A 20,156-nucleotide genomic window follows, 5' to 3' on the forward strand; every position below is an offset into this window, starting at 1 on the left:
TGATGTATTTGTGGGGAGGGAGGTGATATCCACGTCTTACTCCTCTGCCGTCTTGAAGGCCTTCCCCGGAACACAGACCACTTTTGACACATTCATTCAGTCACAGCACTGTCTTCATACACTGCACAAACCTTTTTTGTGTGTTTTGGTTGTGTTTTTACCTTTCTTGAAATAATAAAGCATGATATGCCGAAAATGTTGCTTTTTTTCTTCCAACTTCAGTATTAAAATGGCTACACAAAAATTCACCAATTTTGATGTCTTTTTGTAAATGCATGCTGATATGACAGCTGTCACATACAGTCTAACAAAATTGCTTTGAATGAAGTTAGAGACAACTAAATGCTACTAGAGCCATCTTATTGAAGAAACCGAATGAACCTTTTGGCCAACACAATATATGGGTAAATCTTCAAAAAGGAAGATATACCTATATAAAATAATAATGAAAATGAAGATGATGTTTTGTGAGGTTCTAGAAAAGAAGTAAAATTCTGACCAACAGTAGCAGGTGAGTTGGGAAGAGGTAATAGAGTTAATGTATTCTAAGGTTATTGTATTATTTGAGAGGAGAATAAAGATATGAATTATGCGTAACCTTTACCAAGGAAAGTATGTGTGTTAAAATTTCTAGGGTAACTTCTGAAGAATAGTGATAGAGGTTGTCAATTCCAAACTGGTTGTGGAGGGAAAAAAAAAAAAGACAAAAACAAACCAAACAACAACAAAAAACTCAATCTAAAAGAAGGTAAGACAGAACAAAAATAAGTATAGAATATGGAACCAATAGAAATCACAAAATAAGAGGTAGATAGTTATCCATATATTTCAGTAATTACTAGGGAAAGAAAAAATATTTAAATGACCTAGTTGACAGAAAAAGATTTTCAGACTAGAGTACTGTGTTTTGTTAAAGTAATGTTCATGGTGTTTTTGTTTTTTAAATCAAACCAACACAGAATGGTTTGAAGTGGAAAATAAGTTCTCCTGGCTGCAAGTCTTTATTCCCTTTCACAGAAGTAACTACTGTTTTTTTCCATTTCCTTCCAGACATTTTCTATATATTGTTCTCCAGACTTCTTTTTTTGTCCTCTCACTTTACAACTGTTTGAACATTTTCCATGTTAACATATATTGCTGTAATTTGTTCTTGTTAATAGCTGCAGAGTATTTTGTTGTACAGAGGTAACATTCATTTAATCCCTTATCGATGTACATTTAGGTTATTTCCACATTTTTTTGCTGTTGGAATCAGTGTTGCAGTGAACATCTTTGTATGTATTGTTGGATATATAAAGTTTGATTAATAGTGCCAAATCACTTCCAAAAAGCATGATCAGTTTTTCATTTTCACAAGCAGATTTGAAAATGTTTCTTAATACTGTTTCCAAAATATATATTACTGGGAATTGTAAAACTTCTGCAAAACTGATGGGATTAAAAAATAGCTTTAATTTGTGTTTCTTTAATTTGAGAATAAGCTTCCTTTATAAGTTTATTGGCATTTATATTTCCTTTACTATGAAATACCCATCCATCCTCTTTTCTTAGCCTGCTTTTGAAGGTGTGTATGAGAGTGGGGTTATTTGTGAAATACTTTTTGAAAGATGATTTTGAAATTCCAAGATTCTTCTTTATCTCAGGATAATTTTTTATTATTTTTATGGAGTGCTTAGAAGTGTCTGATGGAGAATACTAGTACTAGAAATTAGTTCGTGCAGTCCAAAGGATTCCTTTCAAAGACTTATATAGCCAAGTTCAGAGATCCGGAATATGACATTGGTGTCAGTTGTTATGTTTGGTTCTTCTTGGGCTAACATCCATAAAATGGATGTCCAGAAAGTCTACTCTACCTTTGACTATATTCCATAGAAATCAGCAGTTCTTTCTGGATTTAATCTCTTTCTTGCTCTGATTTTGTTTATTTTTTAGTCCATGCTGTGTTGGCATTCTAATCATAGGCCACATCTCAGTAAGGTAGTTGTTCCTGTTTTGCTGGAAAGGAGGACATAGTAGTAAGTACTTTGCCAGGGTCCTGGGAGTTATTCAGCCTCCTCCCAGATACTTGCTTTCCAGTTGCCAGGATCCTTTTCTTTTTTTTTTTAATTGGCTGCAGTTGGAATGTCAGCTGGGGTTATGATGCGGCAACTCCAGAGATCACTTTCTGATTTTGGTTTAGGCTTCATAATGATGCCGTTTCCCTTTATGTCTTGGGCCAGGCATTCCAGAAATTAGGATTGTCCTTGCTGCACACTGCCCTGTTGTTTGAAGCACTAAGTGACTCTTCCACACTATGGCTCATTCTTTAAGCCCTTTAAATTGATCTAGGTCAGCAGCTGTTTATGTAGTTATAGATATTGGTTTAATTGATTAACCTCAGTATTAAATTCATGATCTGCTACCATATTGTTTCAGGGAGGGATATGATGAATCGTATGGCTGCCTTTCATTTTGCCACAATCAGATTTTTAATACCTAGGACCCTTTTTGTTGTTGTTGTTAAAATCTGAGAGGCATATTGCTTTTAGTCATTTCCCAAGTACTATTTTTTAGGACCCATTTTATTACCAAAACCCTTAAGAGGATATTGAATCCAAGTGTAATCCAAAGGACCCTTATTATACACGAGGGGTGCAACCAGCTTACTTCAGTTCATTCCCAGAGTGTGAACACTTAAGCCCTTTATGTCAACTTGCCAATAGTATCAAAAGGCCCTACAGTTCCAGTCTCTTACCTTCCAAGACTTCTACTCTTTCCTTATTATGTTTTTATAAATGTCTTAAGTGTGGCATTATTAGAGTCTATCTTAACTCTATTTTGGTGTACTGATTGTAGCAGAAGCAACTGGTAGCTAAGTAAACGCTGGCATTGGCTAATTGTATCCAGAGCTAAGAAACTGAAAGCAAAGACCAGACTCCAGAGTGACCCCAGATACTAAAGCCATATCTTATAGAGTAGCATGTTTTGGGGAATGGGCTTCCTACTTCAGTTAAAAATTGTAGTTGAGGGTTGCCGTGTGCTGCTAGAAAGGAGATGGCTTAGGAACAAGGGACAGCGGTGGAGTTTGTCCACCTTTAAAACTTGGTCTTCAGAATCTTGTAGTGCTTGTTACCCTTATTATTAGCAAATCTGTCTCTGAGTGTTAGCCTTGAAACACTGTGGTGAAGACTGGGATCACTGAATGTGCCAAACTTAAACCCTAATACAGTGTTTTTTTCAAAAAAATTTAAAACATAAATCCCTGTGTCAGTACCATCTAGAGGGACTTCCCTGGCGGTCCAATGGTTAAGACTCTGCACTCCCAACGCAGGGGGCCCAGCTAAGATCGCTGGTCAGGGAACTAGATCCCGCATGCTGCAACTAAGAATCCCGAATGTGGTGATGAAGATCCTGCATGCCACAACTAAGACCCGGCACAGCCAAATATAATAAACAAACCATATAGAACTCTATAACTAATGCTGCATTTTTCAGTTCTTTTTTACGGCTACCTCTCAGAGCTCAAGCCAGTCTTAAAAGCACTGAAAATCTGGCCTGGTTCCACTATACCATCTCAAACACAGAGCTACTGTCTCTCTTTCTTCCCTATGGATCACCTTTCTGGCTGAAGTGGGGGACACTTGTTTTTTTCTTAGGACTATCAGGTTGAGTTCCCTAACACACAACTGCCCTTATCAGAGAAGAAGGGCAAAAACACCCACACATTCTGTCTCTGGTGGATTTTTCCCTTCCTATATAAGGACATACTCATCAGCCAGGTTTTTAGTAGGACATTTCTAGGAACCTTAGCCACAGTCATTCATGGATTCTTATTCTAATATTCTACTTTTAATGTGATTCTCCTGTAACTAACAACTGACTCAGTTTTCCATGCTTCAGGTTTTCAAGACACCAAGTGTGATTGGCTCATCCCATTTTTTAACATCACTTGTCCCACCTCAGTGCGTTCAGCAAGTAGAAAACCACAAGGCACACACAGTAGGTCCTGTTGCATGGAGGTGGATTCTCTTAGGAGGGCTGTGGTCAGGCTGGCAGTGGTTAGTCCTTTAGAAAAAAGTGCCATTAGCACAAGTAGGAAAGTCCAAATAGAAAATTGGTGTCTGAGACAAAAGCATCTACTCTGTCTTTGTATTTCATATAAATTAAATATATGTATAAACCACATCAGTAATGACTGGTTTTTTTAAAAGGTATTTTATGGCATAGAAAAATATTTAAAGCTTTGTTTTAGCTCTGAATTGAAAGTTGTAATATAAGGGGAAAATATCTCTGATTTGTGTGAGAATTTTATTTGTTTATCTAAGGCCTAATTTCTAAGTTTTTCCTCCTTGGCCTTGTATGTTATTCTAAGATGACTTTAAGTTAGAGCTAGAGCTTATCTGGACACCACTGGTTTTAAACGTGATGTTGTTTTACAAAAGACCATTACAAAACACTATCTAATAAAAAATATCTTATGGTTATGTCCTAAAAAGGAACACTTTTGTTTGTATCTTTCTTGCCTCCAACATATAATAATATTGCTGTTGCATTTATTCTGTGTCAAATATTGTATTAAATGCACTACATACTCTTTCTCACAGCGTTCCCAGCGGAGGGACTTGCATAAACAGAAGCTTAGGGGCATGAGAATCTATTACAAAAATGGCCAGCTGGGTCTCCCTGGTGGCGCAGTGGTTGAGAGTCCACCTGCCGATGCAGGGGACACGAGTTTGTGCCCCGGTCCGGGAGGATCCCACATGCCGCGGAGCGGCTGGGCCTGTGAGCCATGGCCACTGGGCCTGCGCGTCCGGAGCCTGTGCTCCGCGGCGGGAGAGGGCACAACAGTGAGAGGCCCGCGTACCGCAAAAAAAAAAAGAAAAAAAAAAAATGGCCAGCAACTGGTATTACCAAAATGTAATGTTTGGTAATTACAAAGGGAATGTTTCTGGAAAGTGGTAGATAAAGAAGCCAAACAGGTGGAATGAATTCAGATGATACTTTAATGGATTCAGCTGTGATTCAGAAGAGTTAGATTGCCCAAGGTTACATTGCCAGTGAATGGCTGAATCGGCACTTGAATCCAGGTATGTCTAATCCAGACCTCGAGCTCTTCTTCATTATATTGCATTTACATAATACAAATGCAATCATTTTATCAACTTCTAAACTCCTTTTACTGGAGTAAAACACTGTTTCTATGCAAAATGAAGTTCAGTGATGACAATGTCATTCTAGGCAGTATTCCCATATTAACCATAAAATTCCCATAAATAACGAATATTTTATTTGAATATAACTTTTTCTAGTTAAACAACCCAAATAGGTTTTTGGTAGACAATTGGAAAATACAACTCAAAAAAGAAGAAAGCAAAGTTACTTTAAATTTTAATACCCAGACATAAACATAGTGTATGTTTTTGAGACATTTTTTTCTGTATACATATGTACTTATATAATATATATGTAATATCCCTTCTTCACTTAATATATCATGAACAAGTTTTCATATCAAAACATGTTTTAACTGTGTTGTAATTTCTATGACTGTACCATAAGTTATTTTACCATGCTTTCATTATTAAGTAACACTGTAGAGAATATCATCTCTGCATATCTCAAGAAAATAAATTTTGAAGTGAAATTATGAGTTCTAGGATTTTATACATTTTTAAGGCTTCTGGCTTTATAGAAAGAATGTACCAGTGTACATTCCCATTAAAGTATTAAGAATGTCTAATTCCTCATCTCTGATTCTTACTGTAAAGTTTTCCTTCTTATAGATAGAGACACAAAATGTAACATGGTGACCAAGTTATTATCATTTTGTTTTTCAGGAGATGATTTTTCTTTGATTCAACAAGAGATATTTATGGTTAAAGAATGTAAGCACTGCAACATTGTTGCCTACTTCGGGAGCTATCTCAGGTAAAAAACACAAAAGCATCTACTCTGTCTTTGTATTTCCTATTTCTTTGCTCACACACCCCCTCCCTTTCATGTAAGTGCTATTTTGTATATAAATTTTAAAAATTATTTGTCTGAAGTTCTAAAATTTCTCAGGTCTTCTTATTGTCTACTCTTTTATATTAATAATGACAGTTTCATTTATGCATTTATACCTTATCTGGCAACCTTAATGAAATACTATGAATGATTACAAGTAAGTGTTTTAGCTTATAAAACTGAGCACATTCTAAACCATTTAAGGTGGGAACAAAGCTGAAATTAATATGCTTTTCTGTATCCTGAAGGGCAATTTCCTGTTGCAGTCTATCCTAAACCTGCAATGTATCCTAAACCTGCAGTGTATCCTAAACCTTTGTGTGCTAAAGAGTGACAGCCTTCAAAATGTGTCAGTTGTTGAGAATTACTAACTAATATAATTTTCTTTCTCTTTCATGTTAGTCGGGAAAAACTGTGGATTTGTATGGAATACTGTGGTGGTGGATCACTTCAAGATATTTACCATGGTACTGTTAATTTGACTCCACATTTTAAAACTTTGACTTTAATGACTGTTATTTGACATTTCTAGTTAACAAGGGATACTAACAGGTAGATTTACTGTTCTTCCGTCCTGCTCCTGGAGTATTGCGTAAAAGAAACCTATATTTTGTATTTTGTTGGTTATTCAGTTAAATTGCTGGAGCCTGAACTGAGAAATCGGAGAGTACTTGAACAATCCAGATTTAACTTTTCAGACGTAGTCTCTAGGAAGTCTTATGTAGTCTCTAGGGAAGTATTTTATCTACAAACAAAGCTGCCTAAACTTCCTTGTAAATTAGAATTGAAATGTAAAGGGTGACTCTCACATAAAGCAAATTACATGTCTATCTTAATAATAACTTAAGCTGCTAACTAGGAAAACCGTTTAGTTGTTGCTATAATATTTTTGTATTAAAAATATATAATTTTAAGAATTTGGAGTATTTTATTTAGCATTATGTTAATTTAGACAACTTTCTGAATTGAACTTTCCCTTATAATACTATATTAGAATGACTATTCTCTTTTATTTTACCCCTGTTGTTGATTTTTAAAAATTATTGGTAGAAAACAGCTCTGTGCCACTTGGTTTAAAATTCTTTTCTGTGGGACTTCCCTGGTAGTCCAGTGAGTAAGACTCCATGCTCCCAGTGCAGGGGGCCCGGGTTCGATCCCTGGTTGTGGAACTAGATCCCGTATGCATGCCGAGACTAAGAAGCCCACAAGCCGCAACTAAGAAGTCCACATGCCGCGACTAAAACAAACAAAAGATCTCGTATGCTGCAGCTAAAGATAACACGTGCCACAACTGAGACCTGATGCAGCCTAAATAAATAAATAAATATTAAAAAAAATTATTTTCTGTGATTTTATGAAGAATTATGATCTTTTATATGAAGAATTTTTATCTAATATCAATATTTATAATTTTTATCCACACTTTCACAGAATGAGAACTCAAGGATATGGATTAATAAAACTATGCAGTGGGCATTTTTAATTTTTTACTACTTACCCTTTTAAATTGAAAGAATTATTTTGAGACATTAATTTTATTTCTTTATGAAATTTCTGCTTTCCATTATTAAACCTGCTATTTATTGAATTAAATTGAATCTAAAAAGTATTCATCCCTGTAAATATACTAGATAGCATAGTAATCAAGAATAACTACACCTATAATAACTGTTAATAAAGTGGTTTCAAAACCCTTCTGTTACTCCTATTTTATCAAGTTACTGTGAATCAAAATTTTATGTTCCTGAGTAGGTGTAGGGAATCAGTGGTTAAAATATGTAGTAAAATATTTTCTTAAGTAAAGATTACATGTAAGTGTATCTGATTTTGATTTCACTGTCAGCAAATACCACCCCGGATTTCAAATATTCTTTCATGATATTGGAAGGCATATTTCAAAAGCCCCTAGTTGGGTACTTGCAGAAGGGTTTTATATTTCATAGGGAGAGATTTGGTTTTCAGAAGTGACCTAATTGCTTTTTGGATACTTAGGTAAGGTATTGGATCAAGCTCCTTGTTTTGATAGATATAGTAAAGAATTATGCTAAGGAAATGATATCTTGACTTTAAAAAAAATAAATGATGCCTTCTAGTATATTTCAACAGTCGATCCCTGTATGGTCCTCTAACTTGTGTATGTAACTGTAATTAGTTATATATGTTTTTCTCATTTGGGGGCTTTATTGTTTAAAATATTGTTCAGGATTGAGATCATGTCCGTTGCTTTGTATAGAACATCCTGTGATGTCCAGTACTGTGCTTTGCACATTATGGGTGCTTAATATTTTCACTGTCCAAAGTTGTTATGGAACAAATCTTCCATTTTTTTTTTTTAACATCTTTACTGGAGTATAATTGCTTTACAAAGTTGTGTTAGTTTCTGCTGTATAACAAAGTGAATCAGCTATATGTATACATATATCCCCATATCTCCTCCCTCTTGCTTCTCCCTCCCACCCTCCCTATCCCACCCCTCTAGGTGGTCACAAAGCCCCGAGCTGACCTCCCTGTGCTATGTGGCTGCTTCCCACTAGCTATCTATTTTACATTTGGTAGTGTATGTATGTCCATGCCACTCTCTCACTTCGTCCCAGCATACCCTTCCCCCTCCCTGTGTCCTCAAGTCCATTCTCTACGTCTGCCTCTTTATTCCTGTCCTGCCCCTAGGTTCTTCAGAACCATTTTTTTTTATCCATATATATGTGTTAGCATACGATATTTGTTTTTCTCTTTCTGACTTACTTCACTCTGTATTACAGTCTATGGGTCCATCCACATCACTACAAATAACTCAATTTCATTTCTTTCTATGGCTGAGTAATATTCCATTGTATATATGTGCCACATCTTCTTTATCCATTCAGCTGTCGCTGGACGCATAGGTTGCTTCCATGTCCTGGCTATTGTAAATAGAGCTGCAGTGAACATTGTGGTACATGACTCTTTTTGAATTATGGTTTTCTCAGGGTATATGCCCAGTAGTGGGATTTCTGGGTTGTATGGTAGTTCTATTTTTAGTTTTCTGAGGAACCTCCATATTGTTCTCCATAGTGGCTCTATGAATTTACATTCCCACCAACAGTGCAAGAGGGTTCCCTTTTCTCCACACCCTCTCCAGCATTTATTGTTTGTAGATTTTTTGATGATGGCCATTCTGACTGGTGTGAGGTGATACCTCATGGTAGCTTTAAATCTTCCATTTTTAAAGTACATTTAAAAATTTTCAACTTTACTTTTTTTTTGTTTCCTGATTATAAGAATAATATATGCTCATGAGGAGAAGTCACCCAGTGATTTATACAGAAGTTTTATAATTGTTTCTCATTTTTAAAATGTTTTTAATCTGTTGTATTGAAATGTGTAACGATGTGGTCTCTCTTTTTCTTTCTAGTTACAGGACCATTATCAGAATTGCAAATAGCCTATGTATGCAGAGAAACTTTACAGGTACTATATTTGCTTATGTAGATAGAAATGCAGTTCTAGTTTCACAGTTGAAAACAATAAAATGGTGATCTGCCCAAAAGAAAAAGAGTAAACCAAATTTTTCTGTTAACCTCTGGTAATTCTGTAAGCCTAGTTATTTCTTTTGTGAATGAGTCTCAGAAATTCATTTAAGTTGATGCTGGTATACACAGTGGTGATGTTTGGTTCTGCTTTGTAGTGCTTAGCCCTCAATTGCTGCAAAGCTGAGGAAAGCCATAGGTGTGAATTGTTTTTCATGAATGAATCACCAGACCTCTCAATTATAACACCTTGTCTAAGCTTTCCCTTCAAGTTTTATGGCAGTAAAAGGAATCCTTTTGCAAAAGACATGAGTTCTTTTACCATTTCTCCCAAAATGAGAGTAAAGTTGCATAACAATAACCCAGAATATTATCTGGAAATCTTTGTTCTGTGTAATATGAATAAGTGCTATCGTTATCAGAATCCTTTTTAGAAGCTTCTAAACATCGTATTAAGTTGAGATTTCTTTACTTCCTTATTTCACATCCTGTGAGAGCTTTTAGTATGTTAAAGTAGGTTATGAATCTTCAATAGGTATATAGAGTATGCAGCATTTCTTCCAATTTATTTTGTTAGTTCCTTGAAAGATTAGTGGTTGAAAAAATTAGCAGTTAATAATTTTGTTCATATACTTTAAGGCATTTAATTTAAGAAGCAAGATTAAGTAGTAGGGACTGTGTTTTTTATTTTGGCAATTCACAACTGATACTTGTTAATTGATGCTTCTATCTCTATATTTCCTAGATTGTGTAATTTGTTTAGAAGTGAAATCGATGTTCTATATGTTATTCTTCCATATATTAGAAATTGGGAATTTGACCTGATTTAAGGGAAAGTTCTAGTCATTTCCAAAAGAGTTGGTTTCCACATGCTTTAAAATTTTATTGTTAGATATATGAAAGTAAACATATATATAAATAATTTATATTTCTGTAATATTTACATAACAAAGAAATCTGCTTTTTTTATATCCATATAAAATAGAAACCTAATCATGCACTCAGAGCAGAAAATTATTGACAGTGTTGTTTATGTTTTAATTTCCAAAGATCACTGCCTCTTTAAGTAATGGAGAGAGTACTGGATGGAGGTAGAAAACAAAACAAAAACTTGTGTTTGCAGTCTGGCCCTGGTATATGACCATGACCTCTCATCTATGGTTGTAGTTCCCCAAGTATAAAATGAAGCTCTAGAAGGGATGACCTCCAAGATATTAGTTCCAATTTAAAAATTCTCTTATGCTGACAAAGTTCCACATCTAATGTCTGTCAACCGGTGAATGGATAAAGAGGCATGGTTTATAAATACAGTGGAGTATTATTCAGCCACAAAAAAAGAAATCCTGTCATTTGTTACAACACAGATGAACCTGGAGGACATTATGCTAAGTGAAATGAGCCAGGCACAGAAAAACAAATATTTGTATGTAGAATCTCAGTTATATGGAAAATCTAAAAAAGTTGAACTCACAGAACAAAATCCTCAACTTCCACCTTAAGAAACTAGAAAAAGGTGATCAAACTAAAGCCAAAGTAAGCAGAGGACGGAAATAATAAAGATCACGGTGGAAATCCGTGAAATAGAAAGCAGAATAATACAAGAAAGATCAATGAAACCAAAATCTCATTCTTTAAGAAAATCAATAAAATTGATAAACCAGATTATCAGGAAAAATAAGAAGAGAAGATGCAAGGTACCAATATTTGGAGTGAATGGAGGGACATTATGACAGAATCTACAAATATTAAAAGGATGACAAGGATATTCAGTAGCCAAGGAGTATTATGAACAACTTTATAGCAAAAAAACCTGCAGTTTAGATGAAATGGAAATAGTGTCCTTGAAAGGCACAAACTATCATAGCTCAATTAGAAATCATCTGGATAGTCCTCTATCTATTCCCACAAAGAACAGTCCAAGCCAGATGATGTCATGGATAAATTCTACCAAACATTTAAGGAAGAAATAATGCCAATTCAACACAAACTCTTCTAGAAAATTGAAGAGTAGAGAATACCTCCCAGATCATCTTATGGGTCGGCATTGATCTGAAACCAAAATCAGACTTTACAAAAGAACAAAACTGAACTAATATCCTTCATGAACGTTTAATAGGTACAAAAATTGAAAAGGAAAATACAAGGTTAGCAAAGGTAGTCCAACAATATTTAAAAAGGTAATACATCATAAACAAGTGAGTTTTATCCTAGAAGGCAGTGTTGATTTAACATTCAAAAATCATTTCAAGTAATTGATTATATTAGCAAACAAAAAGAGAAGCAAAACCATGTGATCATCTAAATAGACATACAGAAACGCATTTAGCTAAATCCAAGATTTATTTCTGATAAAAATTCTTAGCATACTGAGAAAAGACAGGAACTAATGCAGCCTGCTAAAGAGCACCTGTGGCAAACTTATGACTAAATCATATTTAATGGTAAAAGACTAGATTCTTTCCCACAAAGATCAGTCAAACAAAGCAAAGATGTCTGCTTTCACCACTTCTTTTTAACATAGTACTAGGAGGTTTAGCCAGGACAAAAAGCAAAAGCAATGAAATAAAAGGCATCTAGACTAGAAAGTAAGAATTAAAACTGTCTTTATTCACAGATCACATAACCATCTTCGTAGAAAATGGAATAGAATCTACAAAGTATCTACTAAAACTAGTGAGTGAGACTAGGAAGTTTGCAAGATTCAAGATCAATATACAAAATCAATTGGATTTCCATACACTAGCAACAATCAGAAATTAAAATAAAAAGTACAATTTATAATAACAAAAATATGACATTCTTAGGGATATATATGACAAAGATGCATAAATAACTATATACTAAAAACTATAAAACTGCTTAGAGAAATTAAAGAAGACCTAAGTAAACTGAGAGCTTTGCTATCTGTAGTATTCCTATATTCATGGATCAGAAAGTTCAGTAAAGATATCAGTTCTCCCCAAATTGACGTATAGATTCAATGCAGTTCCAGTCAAAATCAAAGGAAGCTTTTTTTTTTTCCTTCTAGAAATTGACAAGCTGATTCTAAAATTCCTACAGAAACCCAAAGGAACTGGAATAGTCAACAATTGTGAAAAAGAACAAAAAAATTTGAGGGCCAACAGGAGCAATTTCAAGACTTATAAAACTACACTAACAAAGCGTAGTAGTAAGCATTGGCATAAGGGTAGATAAGTAGTTCAGTGGAACAGAATAGAAAGACCAGAAGTAATTCCATGCATATATGGCTACTGATTTTTGACAAAGGAGAAAGGATAGGTTTTTCATTAAATGGTTCTGGAATAATTGAACTTATTATTATAACTTCAGACACGTTAACTTTGAACCATATACAGACACATGAGCTTTGAACCATGTTTCATACCATGTGTAAAAATTAACTCAATACTAATCACTTAGATCTAAATGTAAAACCTCAAACTAGAACTTCTAGAAGAAAACATAGAAAATTTTGCAATCTTGAGTTAATAAAAGCCTTTTCGGACATAACATAAAAAGCATGATCCATAAAAGAAAAACTTGGCAAATTTGACTTGGTCAAAATTTAAAACTTCTGCTTTTCAAGACACACTGTTAAGAGAATAAAAAGACAAGCTACAGGCCAGAGGAAGATATTTGCAAAGTATAAATCTGATTAAGGACTTGTATCCAGAGTATATAAAGAACTCTCAAAACTCAATAATAGGAAAACAACCACCAAATAAACAAATGGACAAAAGATTTAAACAGATGCTTCATCAAAGAAGCTGTATAGATGGCAAATAAGGACATGGAAAAGATGCTCAATATCATTAGTTATTAGAAAAGTGTGAATTAAAACTACAGTGAGATACTACTACACACCAGTTAGAATGGCTAAAATTAAAAAGACTGACCTTTGGAAGGTTGGTGAGAATGTGGATTAACTGGAACTCTCGTACACTGCTAGGTTCAGTGTAAAACAGTACAGCTGCTTTGGAAGACAGTTTGGCAGTTGCCTAAAAGTTTAAACTTGTACCACCATCTGATCCAGCCATTATACTCCTAGGTATTTACCCAAGAGGGAAAAATCATACAAATACTTGACATAAATCTTCAAAGCAGGTTTATATATAATAGCCAAAAGCTGGAAACAACCCAGCAACCCAAATGTCTATCAACAGGTGAATAAATAAACAAATTCTGTAATATCTGTGCAGTGGAATGCTACTCAGTAATAAAAAAGAGTGAAATATTGATAACACATTAACAGGGAATGTCAGATTAATTATTGTGAATGAAAGAAGCCAGATAAAAAGAATATACTGTATGATTCCATTTACATAAAACTCTAGAAAATTTTGGAAGTATTTATAGCAACAAAGTATATCAGTGTTTATGTGTGGGAGGAACTTTTGGGAGTGATGAATATGTTAATTATCTTGATTGTGGTGATGGGTGTTATAGTAAAATATTTCTGATTTTTATCAGAAAATGAATTCAGAAGTCTTAAAATACAGTAAACATTCATTAATAAGAAGAAACACATCTAGGTTTTTTCCCCTCGAATAAAGGACATTCTAGTTTTTCTTATTCAATAAGATCTTTAAGTAGAAATTTAGATGTGAAGTTTGTAGTTTTGCTAATGCATACATTTTTATTTTAAACTTCAGGGTCTTGCCTATTTGCATACTAAAGGCAAAATGCATAGAGATATCAAGGTAAGTTTATTTAACTCAATTTAAACTCAATATGTTTAAGACTCAAAGGCATAGAGAACAGAGCTGTGGTTGCCTAGGGGGAGGGGGGTGGGGGAGGGGAGGACTGAGAGTTTGGGATTAGCAGGTGCAAACTATTGTATATAGGATGGATAAACAAAGTTCTACTGTATAGCACAGGGAACTATATTCAATATCCTAAGATAAGCCATAATGGAAAAGAATATTAAAAGAAAGAATGTCTCTATATGTATAACTGAGTCACTCTGCTGTACAGCAGGGATTAGCACAACACTGCAAATCAACTACACTTCAATAAAAGAATAATAATAAAAAATAAATTCAATATGTTTAAATTGATAATTTTATTGAAAGGAATTTTATGATGCTAATTTAATGGTATTTGTATTTGTGTTTTAGGGTGCAAATATTTTATTGACAGATCATGGTGATGTAAAATTAGGTATGTTATTTCAAATTCCTAAAATTTTTTTTCAAAAAATTTTAGTATAATTTTAAATGAGAATAACATTATACAAATTTAATATTCACATGAAGAGCCACAATAATGTTCATCTTTTGACCCAGTAATTTTACTTTATTCAGTTTAAGGAAGTTAATCCTAAAGATAAAAAATCCATATTTGCTAAAGTATTAATCATAACATTATTTATAATAGGGAAAAAATGGAAACATAGGTCTAGCAGTAGAAAAACTTTTAAACTGTGATAAATCAACTTATGGAACATTATTCAGTCATCAAAATTAATAGTAAATAAGAATAAGAGCAAAATCCCCTAATGTGTTAAATGACAAAAATGAACTATGTGAGTCTTTAGTTTTTTATAACCATGTTTAACAGCAATAAAAGAAGTTTATACATAGAAAAAGGAACTTTTAAAAATAGCACCAAAATTCTAACCTGGTTGTGTTAGAATAAAAGCAATCCAGGTGGATTTTTTTTTTCCGACTTAACTCAAGGTACTTGTAATGGAAATTTTTTTATTATCTGTGTTCTTAATAAAGTATGTTTTCATTCTAATAAAGTACCAATAAGTTATTTTCTTTCAATGATTATGTTTTGAACTAAGCAAGAAGAGATTTAGGTATTCAATATATATACATTTCTTTAGTATTACTATCTGAATTATTAATAATGGCATCCCTGAGTGTAAAATATAGAAATGGTGGTGGTTTTATTGAAAACCAAAATTTTCTGTTTTGTTTTTTTCCCCACCAGCTGACTTTGGTGTGGCTGCAAAAATAACAGCTACCATTGCCAAGAGAAAATCTTTCATTGGCACCCCTTATTGGTAAGATATTATTATAATTGAATTTTGTGCATTTTTATTTCTTCAAGGTTAGTGATCAGCATTGTTGCTTAGTAATAAAATTCGTGCTTGACTGGAGTCTGGACACTTGCGTGCTCCTTGACACTATCATAGGTCTGATTGGGTTAGGGAATTTTGATACACATTTCCATTGTCCAGCTTTCCCTGTGTTAAAGTGCTAATAATTCCTACTGTCCCTCAGATGCTGTGTTGAGAGGACTCATAGGTAGGAGATTTTCAAAAGAAAATTGTATTACAATCTTTTGTCATTTTATTACCCTTTCTTTGGTATTGCTTGTATTTTAATCTAGGACTTCACTTTCTTGTTAAAACTCATGCATCCTACACTACCATTAGTCCTCACCAGCCACCCTACTTCTAATGCATCCTACCAATTACTAACAAAATAATCTTTCTAAAACACTGCTTTCATTAATGAAGTTAGATAATTGAAATATAATAAAAAGCCTAGTAATAAACCTTAATGTGTAAAATACTGAGTATTATAAAAAGTGACATTTAAAGTTTATGTGAAAGATTGGATTCTTTAATATACAGTGCTTGGAAAATTTATTATTTGGAAAGAATTTTAGAGTAGCTCCATACTTCATACCTAACGCCAAAATAAATTGTAGATGGAACCTCAAAGAGTTATTGATCAGGGATGATATTTATACTAGATTTGATGTGTTCAGTCTTTTTATCTCATTAGCAAATTTTTATATAAAGGTTTTTTGTTTTTTGGGGGGGCTGTGTTGGGTCTTTTTTGCTGTGTGTGGGCTTTCTCTAGTTGTGGTGAGTGGGGGCTACTCATTGCAGTGCGTGGGCTTCTCATTGCTGTGGCTTCTCTTGTTGCGGAGCACAGGCTCTAGGCACACATGCTTCAGTAGTTGTAGCATGCAGGCTCAGTAGTTGTGGCTCGTGGGCTCTAGAGCACAGGCTCAGTAGTTGTGGCGCATACACTCAGTTGCTTTGCGGCATGTGGGATCTTCCCGGACCAGGGCTCGCACCCGTGTCCCCTGCATTGGCAGGCAGACTCTTAACCACTGCACCATCAGGGAAGCCCTATATAAAGTTTTAAAACTCACATTGCTAATACTTTTTCTTTAAAAATAAAATCCACAAGTTATACAATAAAAATCCTCACTTCGAGTTTCAAAAGTTGTGTATGGAAATAGTTAAATATAAAGATGAAACCAAAAGAACTATCAGTGACTGACTGCTTCAAGGGTTGAGTAAGCCTTTCTTGGCATAAAAGTATAAAACATTGCTAGATTTGTTTGATAGATTTAACTACATGAAAATTTAAGGCTTCTATATGTCTACCAGCTTAAACAAAAGTAAAAGGCAAGTAACAAATCAAGAAAGAAAATATGACAAATTAGGTTTTAATATCGTTAATATGTAAGTTCTTAACAATTCAGTAAAAAGAATGTTTCTGCTAATTAGAAGCAGTTATTAAAATATATGAGATCTCAAAAAAATATATGAGATCTCATAAAATATGAAAATTGTTTCCCCCAGTGATGACCCAAACTGTACATTAAATAAACAATGATATTCTTTTCTATCAAATTAAAAAATATTTGGAATCATGGATAATACCTATGACTATCAATAAATATTTGACAGTGAAAGTGGAAGTTAGTAGAACAGTTTTGAAGGATAATTTGGCAGTAATGTTTTTCAAAAACCTTAAGCAATGTTTATGTTCTTTAGTCTCAATTCTGCTTGTTGTAATTTATCAGAGAGCCATGAATTGATATATGAAAAGCTTTATCACATTTCTTTAATAATGAAAAATTGAGAGAAAGTATGCATATGTAACAGGAATTATAAGGAAATTATGTACAGTCATTCAAGTCAATGGGATAAGTTGCTGATATTAAAAATCATGTTGTAAAAGATGAATGGTCAGTGCATGACTGTTGACAACAGTCCTGGTCAATTTGGCGCTCAGTTAGCCACCACTGATTCTAGTGGGCACAGGAGATGAAATCTGTATGTTTTCTCTGGATTCCAGCTCAACTTCCTTACTCTGTAATCATCTTGTTCCATGGTGATCATTTTCTTCTCTTTAATCCTGTACCCATTATTATGTATGTAGTACTTGCATGTAGCATTTTTGGTATAGGTGTTTTATATCCTTAACCGCACTTAAGTTGAGAGACATTGTGTTATATAAGTTTGTGTAACCTAAGTGCACATAAAAACAACTTCTACCTTGTTGATATTCAACATAAATAAAAAATAATTTAAAAATTAATAAACATTCAAAAAATAAACGAGTATTTCCCCTGAGCAATATCACCTATGCTTTTATAACTTCAGATGCCATCATTATACACCATTGACTCCCAAATAGGTAACTCGAATTCAGCTACTCAGTTGACCTTCAGTCTTATATATACTCAACAGTTGTTTGATAATAGCACTACTTCAGTATCCACAAGCATTTTATACTCAAATCAATCTCTTCAGTCAGCCCCTTTCATTCTATGCCCCCTGCCACTGCCTTTGAAAAGTCCTTTATTTTTCCCTTGTGTTTTTCAGATAGTCTTCTAACTCATCTACCTGATTTCACCTCTACCTGGTTTCATCTACCTGGTTTCACCTCTTCTCACACTATCCTTCATGTTGCCATAAGTTTTATATCATAATTAAATCTTTCATTTTTTACAGTAAAGTCTAAACTTCCTTATATAATCATTCATTATCTAGCCTCTGTCTCTGAGGTTTATTTTCCAAATACGTTCTAGACCCTCTCAAACTGTGATGAATGACCTTGTTTTATTTTTTTTCATTTTCTGTCCATCACAGACTAATACATTTATAAAATAAACTACTAAAAAATTGATCATTTATCTGGATGAGAATACCTGCTCTCAGTTTCTGCACTTATCACAGACTGATAACAAGCTGTTTATGGCCCTATACCTGTGTGTAGATCATATATTGAGTAGCACTGTCCTATCACCTTTCCTATCACCTTTCCAGCACTGTCCTATCACCTTTCCAGGTGTTCCGTGCTCTCCTGTCCCCCTGCATTTGTACTTGTTTCCTCTGACTAAAATGTCCCCTTAGCTCCCTGCTAATTCATTCTATAAATCTCTCCTCCTTTGGGAGCTTTTCTCTGACCTTCACAGAGATTTAGGTGTTCTTTTTCTTTTCCCATGTTATAAAACAAGATTCACAAGACAGAAACTAAAGTAAGACAACACAGTTTTTCCTCAGAGCAACAGTATTCAGAGAAGGTTCAAGATTTTTAAATAATAAGTTTTAAAAGAGTGTGTGTGTCTGTGTATATATGTGGTCTTATATTAAGTCTTTTCTAGTAAAGTTTCTTCTTTCCTAGTAAATGCCTCTCAGCCTCTTTCCCTCCAAGAAGTCTAGTGAATATAACAAAGAACAGATTTCATATCATTTTTTAAAAATAAAAATGTTATATTAATTGATTCCTTCTAGGATGGCCCCAGAAGTTGCAGCAGTAGAAAAGAATGGTGGCTACAACCAACTCTGTGATATCTGGGCAGTAGGAATAACAGCAATTGAACTTGGAGAACTTCAGCCACCTATGTTTGATCTTCATCCCATGAGGTGTTCTCAGTATTTACAATTATGCAGTTACTAGTAAGGGCTTCAGGGAGAGTGAAATACTCATAACTTGGGTATTCCAAGCTCATTTTAAAGTATGTTGAAATAGTGAAAGTGTTCTGAGGGACTTAGGGATAATCTCATCTAAAACCTGATCACTCTTGTATTGCTACTTCTAAGACAACATAGAGTGAATCATCTATACTGTCTGAAGCGTAAAACAAATTTCCTTTAAAAATCATACTAGGTACAGCAGTTATCATTAAAAAAGTCTTTTTAAGTCTTTGTTTATTCGTCTATTAATTAAAAATGGGCTTTTTTGTCCTAAGTGGATCTATAAACAGATGATAGAATGCAAATGAGGTTTTTTTCTATTCTCATTTGATTTTGTTTCTTTTTACTTTGTCTAGGGATAAGGAGCAGGTAGATGCTTAGTATAATCATTTATATTTTAGAGTATATTATCTCAGAAAAAAATATTTGAGAGACTGTGAAGGGGTTTTTAATATTTTCAGCCTAGTTTTTTTTTTTTTTTTTTTGCGGTACACGGGCCTCTCACTGTTGTGGCCTCTCCCGTTGCGGAGCACAGGCTCCGGACGCGCAGGCTCAGCGGCCATGGCTCACGGGCCCAGCCGCCCCGCATCATGTGGGATCTTCCCGGACCGGGGCACGAACCCGCGTCCCCTGCATCGGCAGGCGGACTCTCAACCACTGCGCCACCAGGGAAGCCCAAAGGGGTTTTTAGTATTTTGAAGGAAAAAATAAATTGGGCTAAAATTTAAACTTTTAATGTAAATAGTATAAAGTTAAAAAGAAAATCAACAAAATACAGTATTCTCCTAACATATGTTAGACAGCAGGTTACTATATATTACGTAGATAACTCATTCAAAGACTCTTAAGAGCAAAAGATAAATTGTTTATGAGCAAGTACCAGATACTAAAGAAACATGGAAAACGATTTAACCTCACAAGTACCTAAAGATATATAAGTTAAACGATATCTGCTTTTAGCTGAAATGCTGTTAAGTACAGGCCTTTAG

General features: G+C 34.2%; 1 protein-coding gene across 3 annotated transcripts in view; it reads left to right on the forward strand.

The window, feature by feature from the left end:
- MAP4K5 (mitogen-activated protein kinase kinase kinase kinase 5) overlaps positions 1–20,156 on the forward strand; it is a 138,045-nt gene that overhangs the window by 50,894 nt on the left and 66,995 nt on the right. For all 3 annotated transcript variants that reach the window (XM_060004580.1, XM_060004579.1, XM_060004581.1), the window contains exons 4-10: positions 5,817–5,907; positions 6,388–6,452; positions 9,377–9,432; positions 14,144–14,191; positions 14,609–14,651; positions 15,429–15,501; positions 18,985–19,116. In XM_060004580.1, coding sequence (XP_059860563.1) covers positions 5,817–5,907; positions 6,388–6,452; positions 9,377–9,432; positions 14,144–14,191; positions 14,609–14,651; positions 15,429–15,501; positions 18,985–19,116 — 508 coding nt within the window. The remainder of the gene's footprint in view (positions 1–5,816; positions 5,908–6,387; positions 6,453–9,376; positions 9,433–14,143; positions 14,192–14,608; positions 14,652–15,428; positions 15,502–18,984; positions 19,117–20,156) is intronic.

Source organism: Delphinus delphis, chromosome 2 (genome assembly GCF_949987515.2).
Source record: "Delphinus delphis chromosome 2, mDelDel1.2, whole genome shotgun sequence".
Taxonomy (NCBI): domain Eukaryota; kingdom Metazoa; phylum Chordata; class Mammalia; order Artiodactyla; family Delphinidae; genus Delphinus; species Delphinus delphis.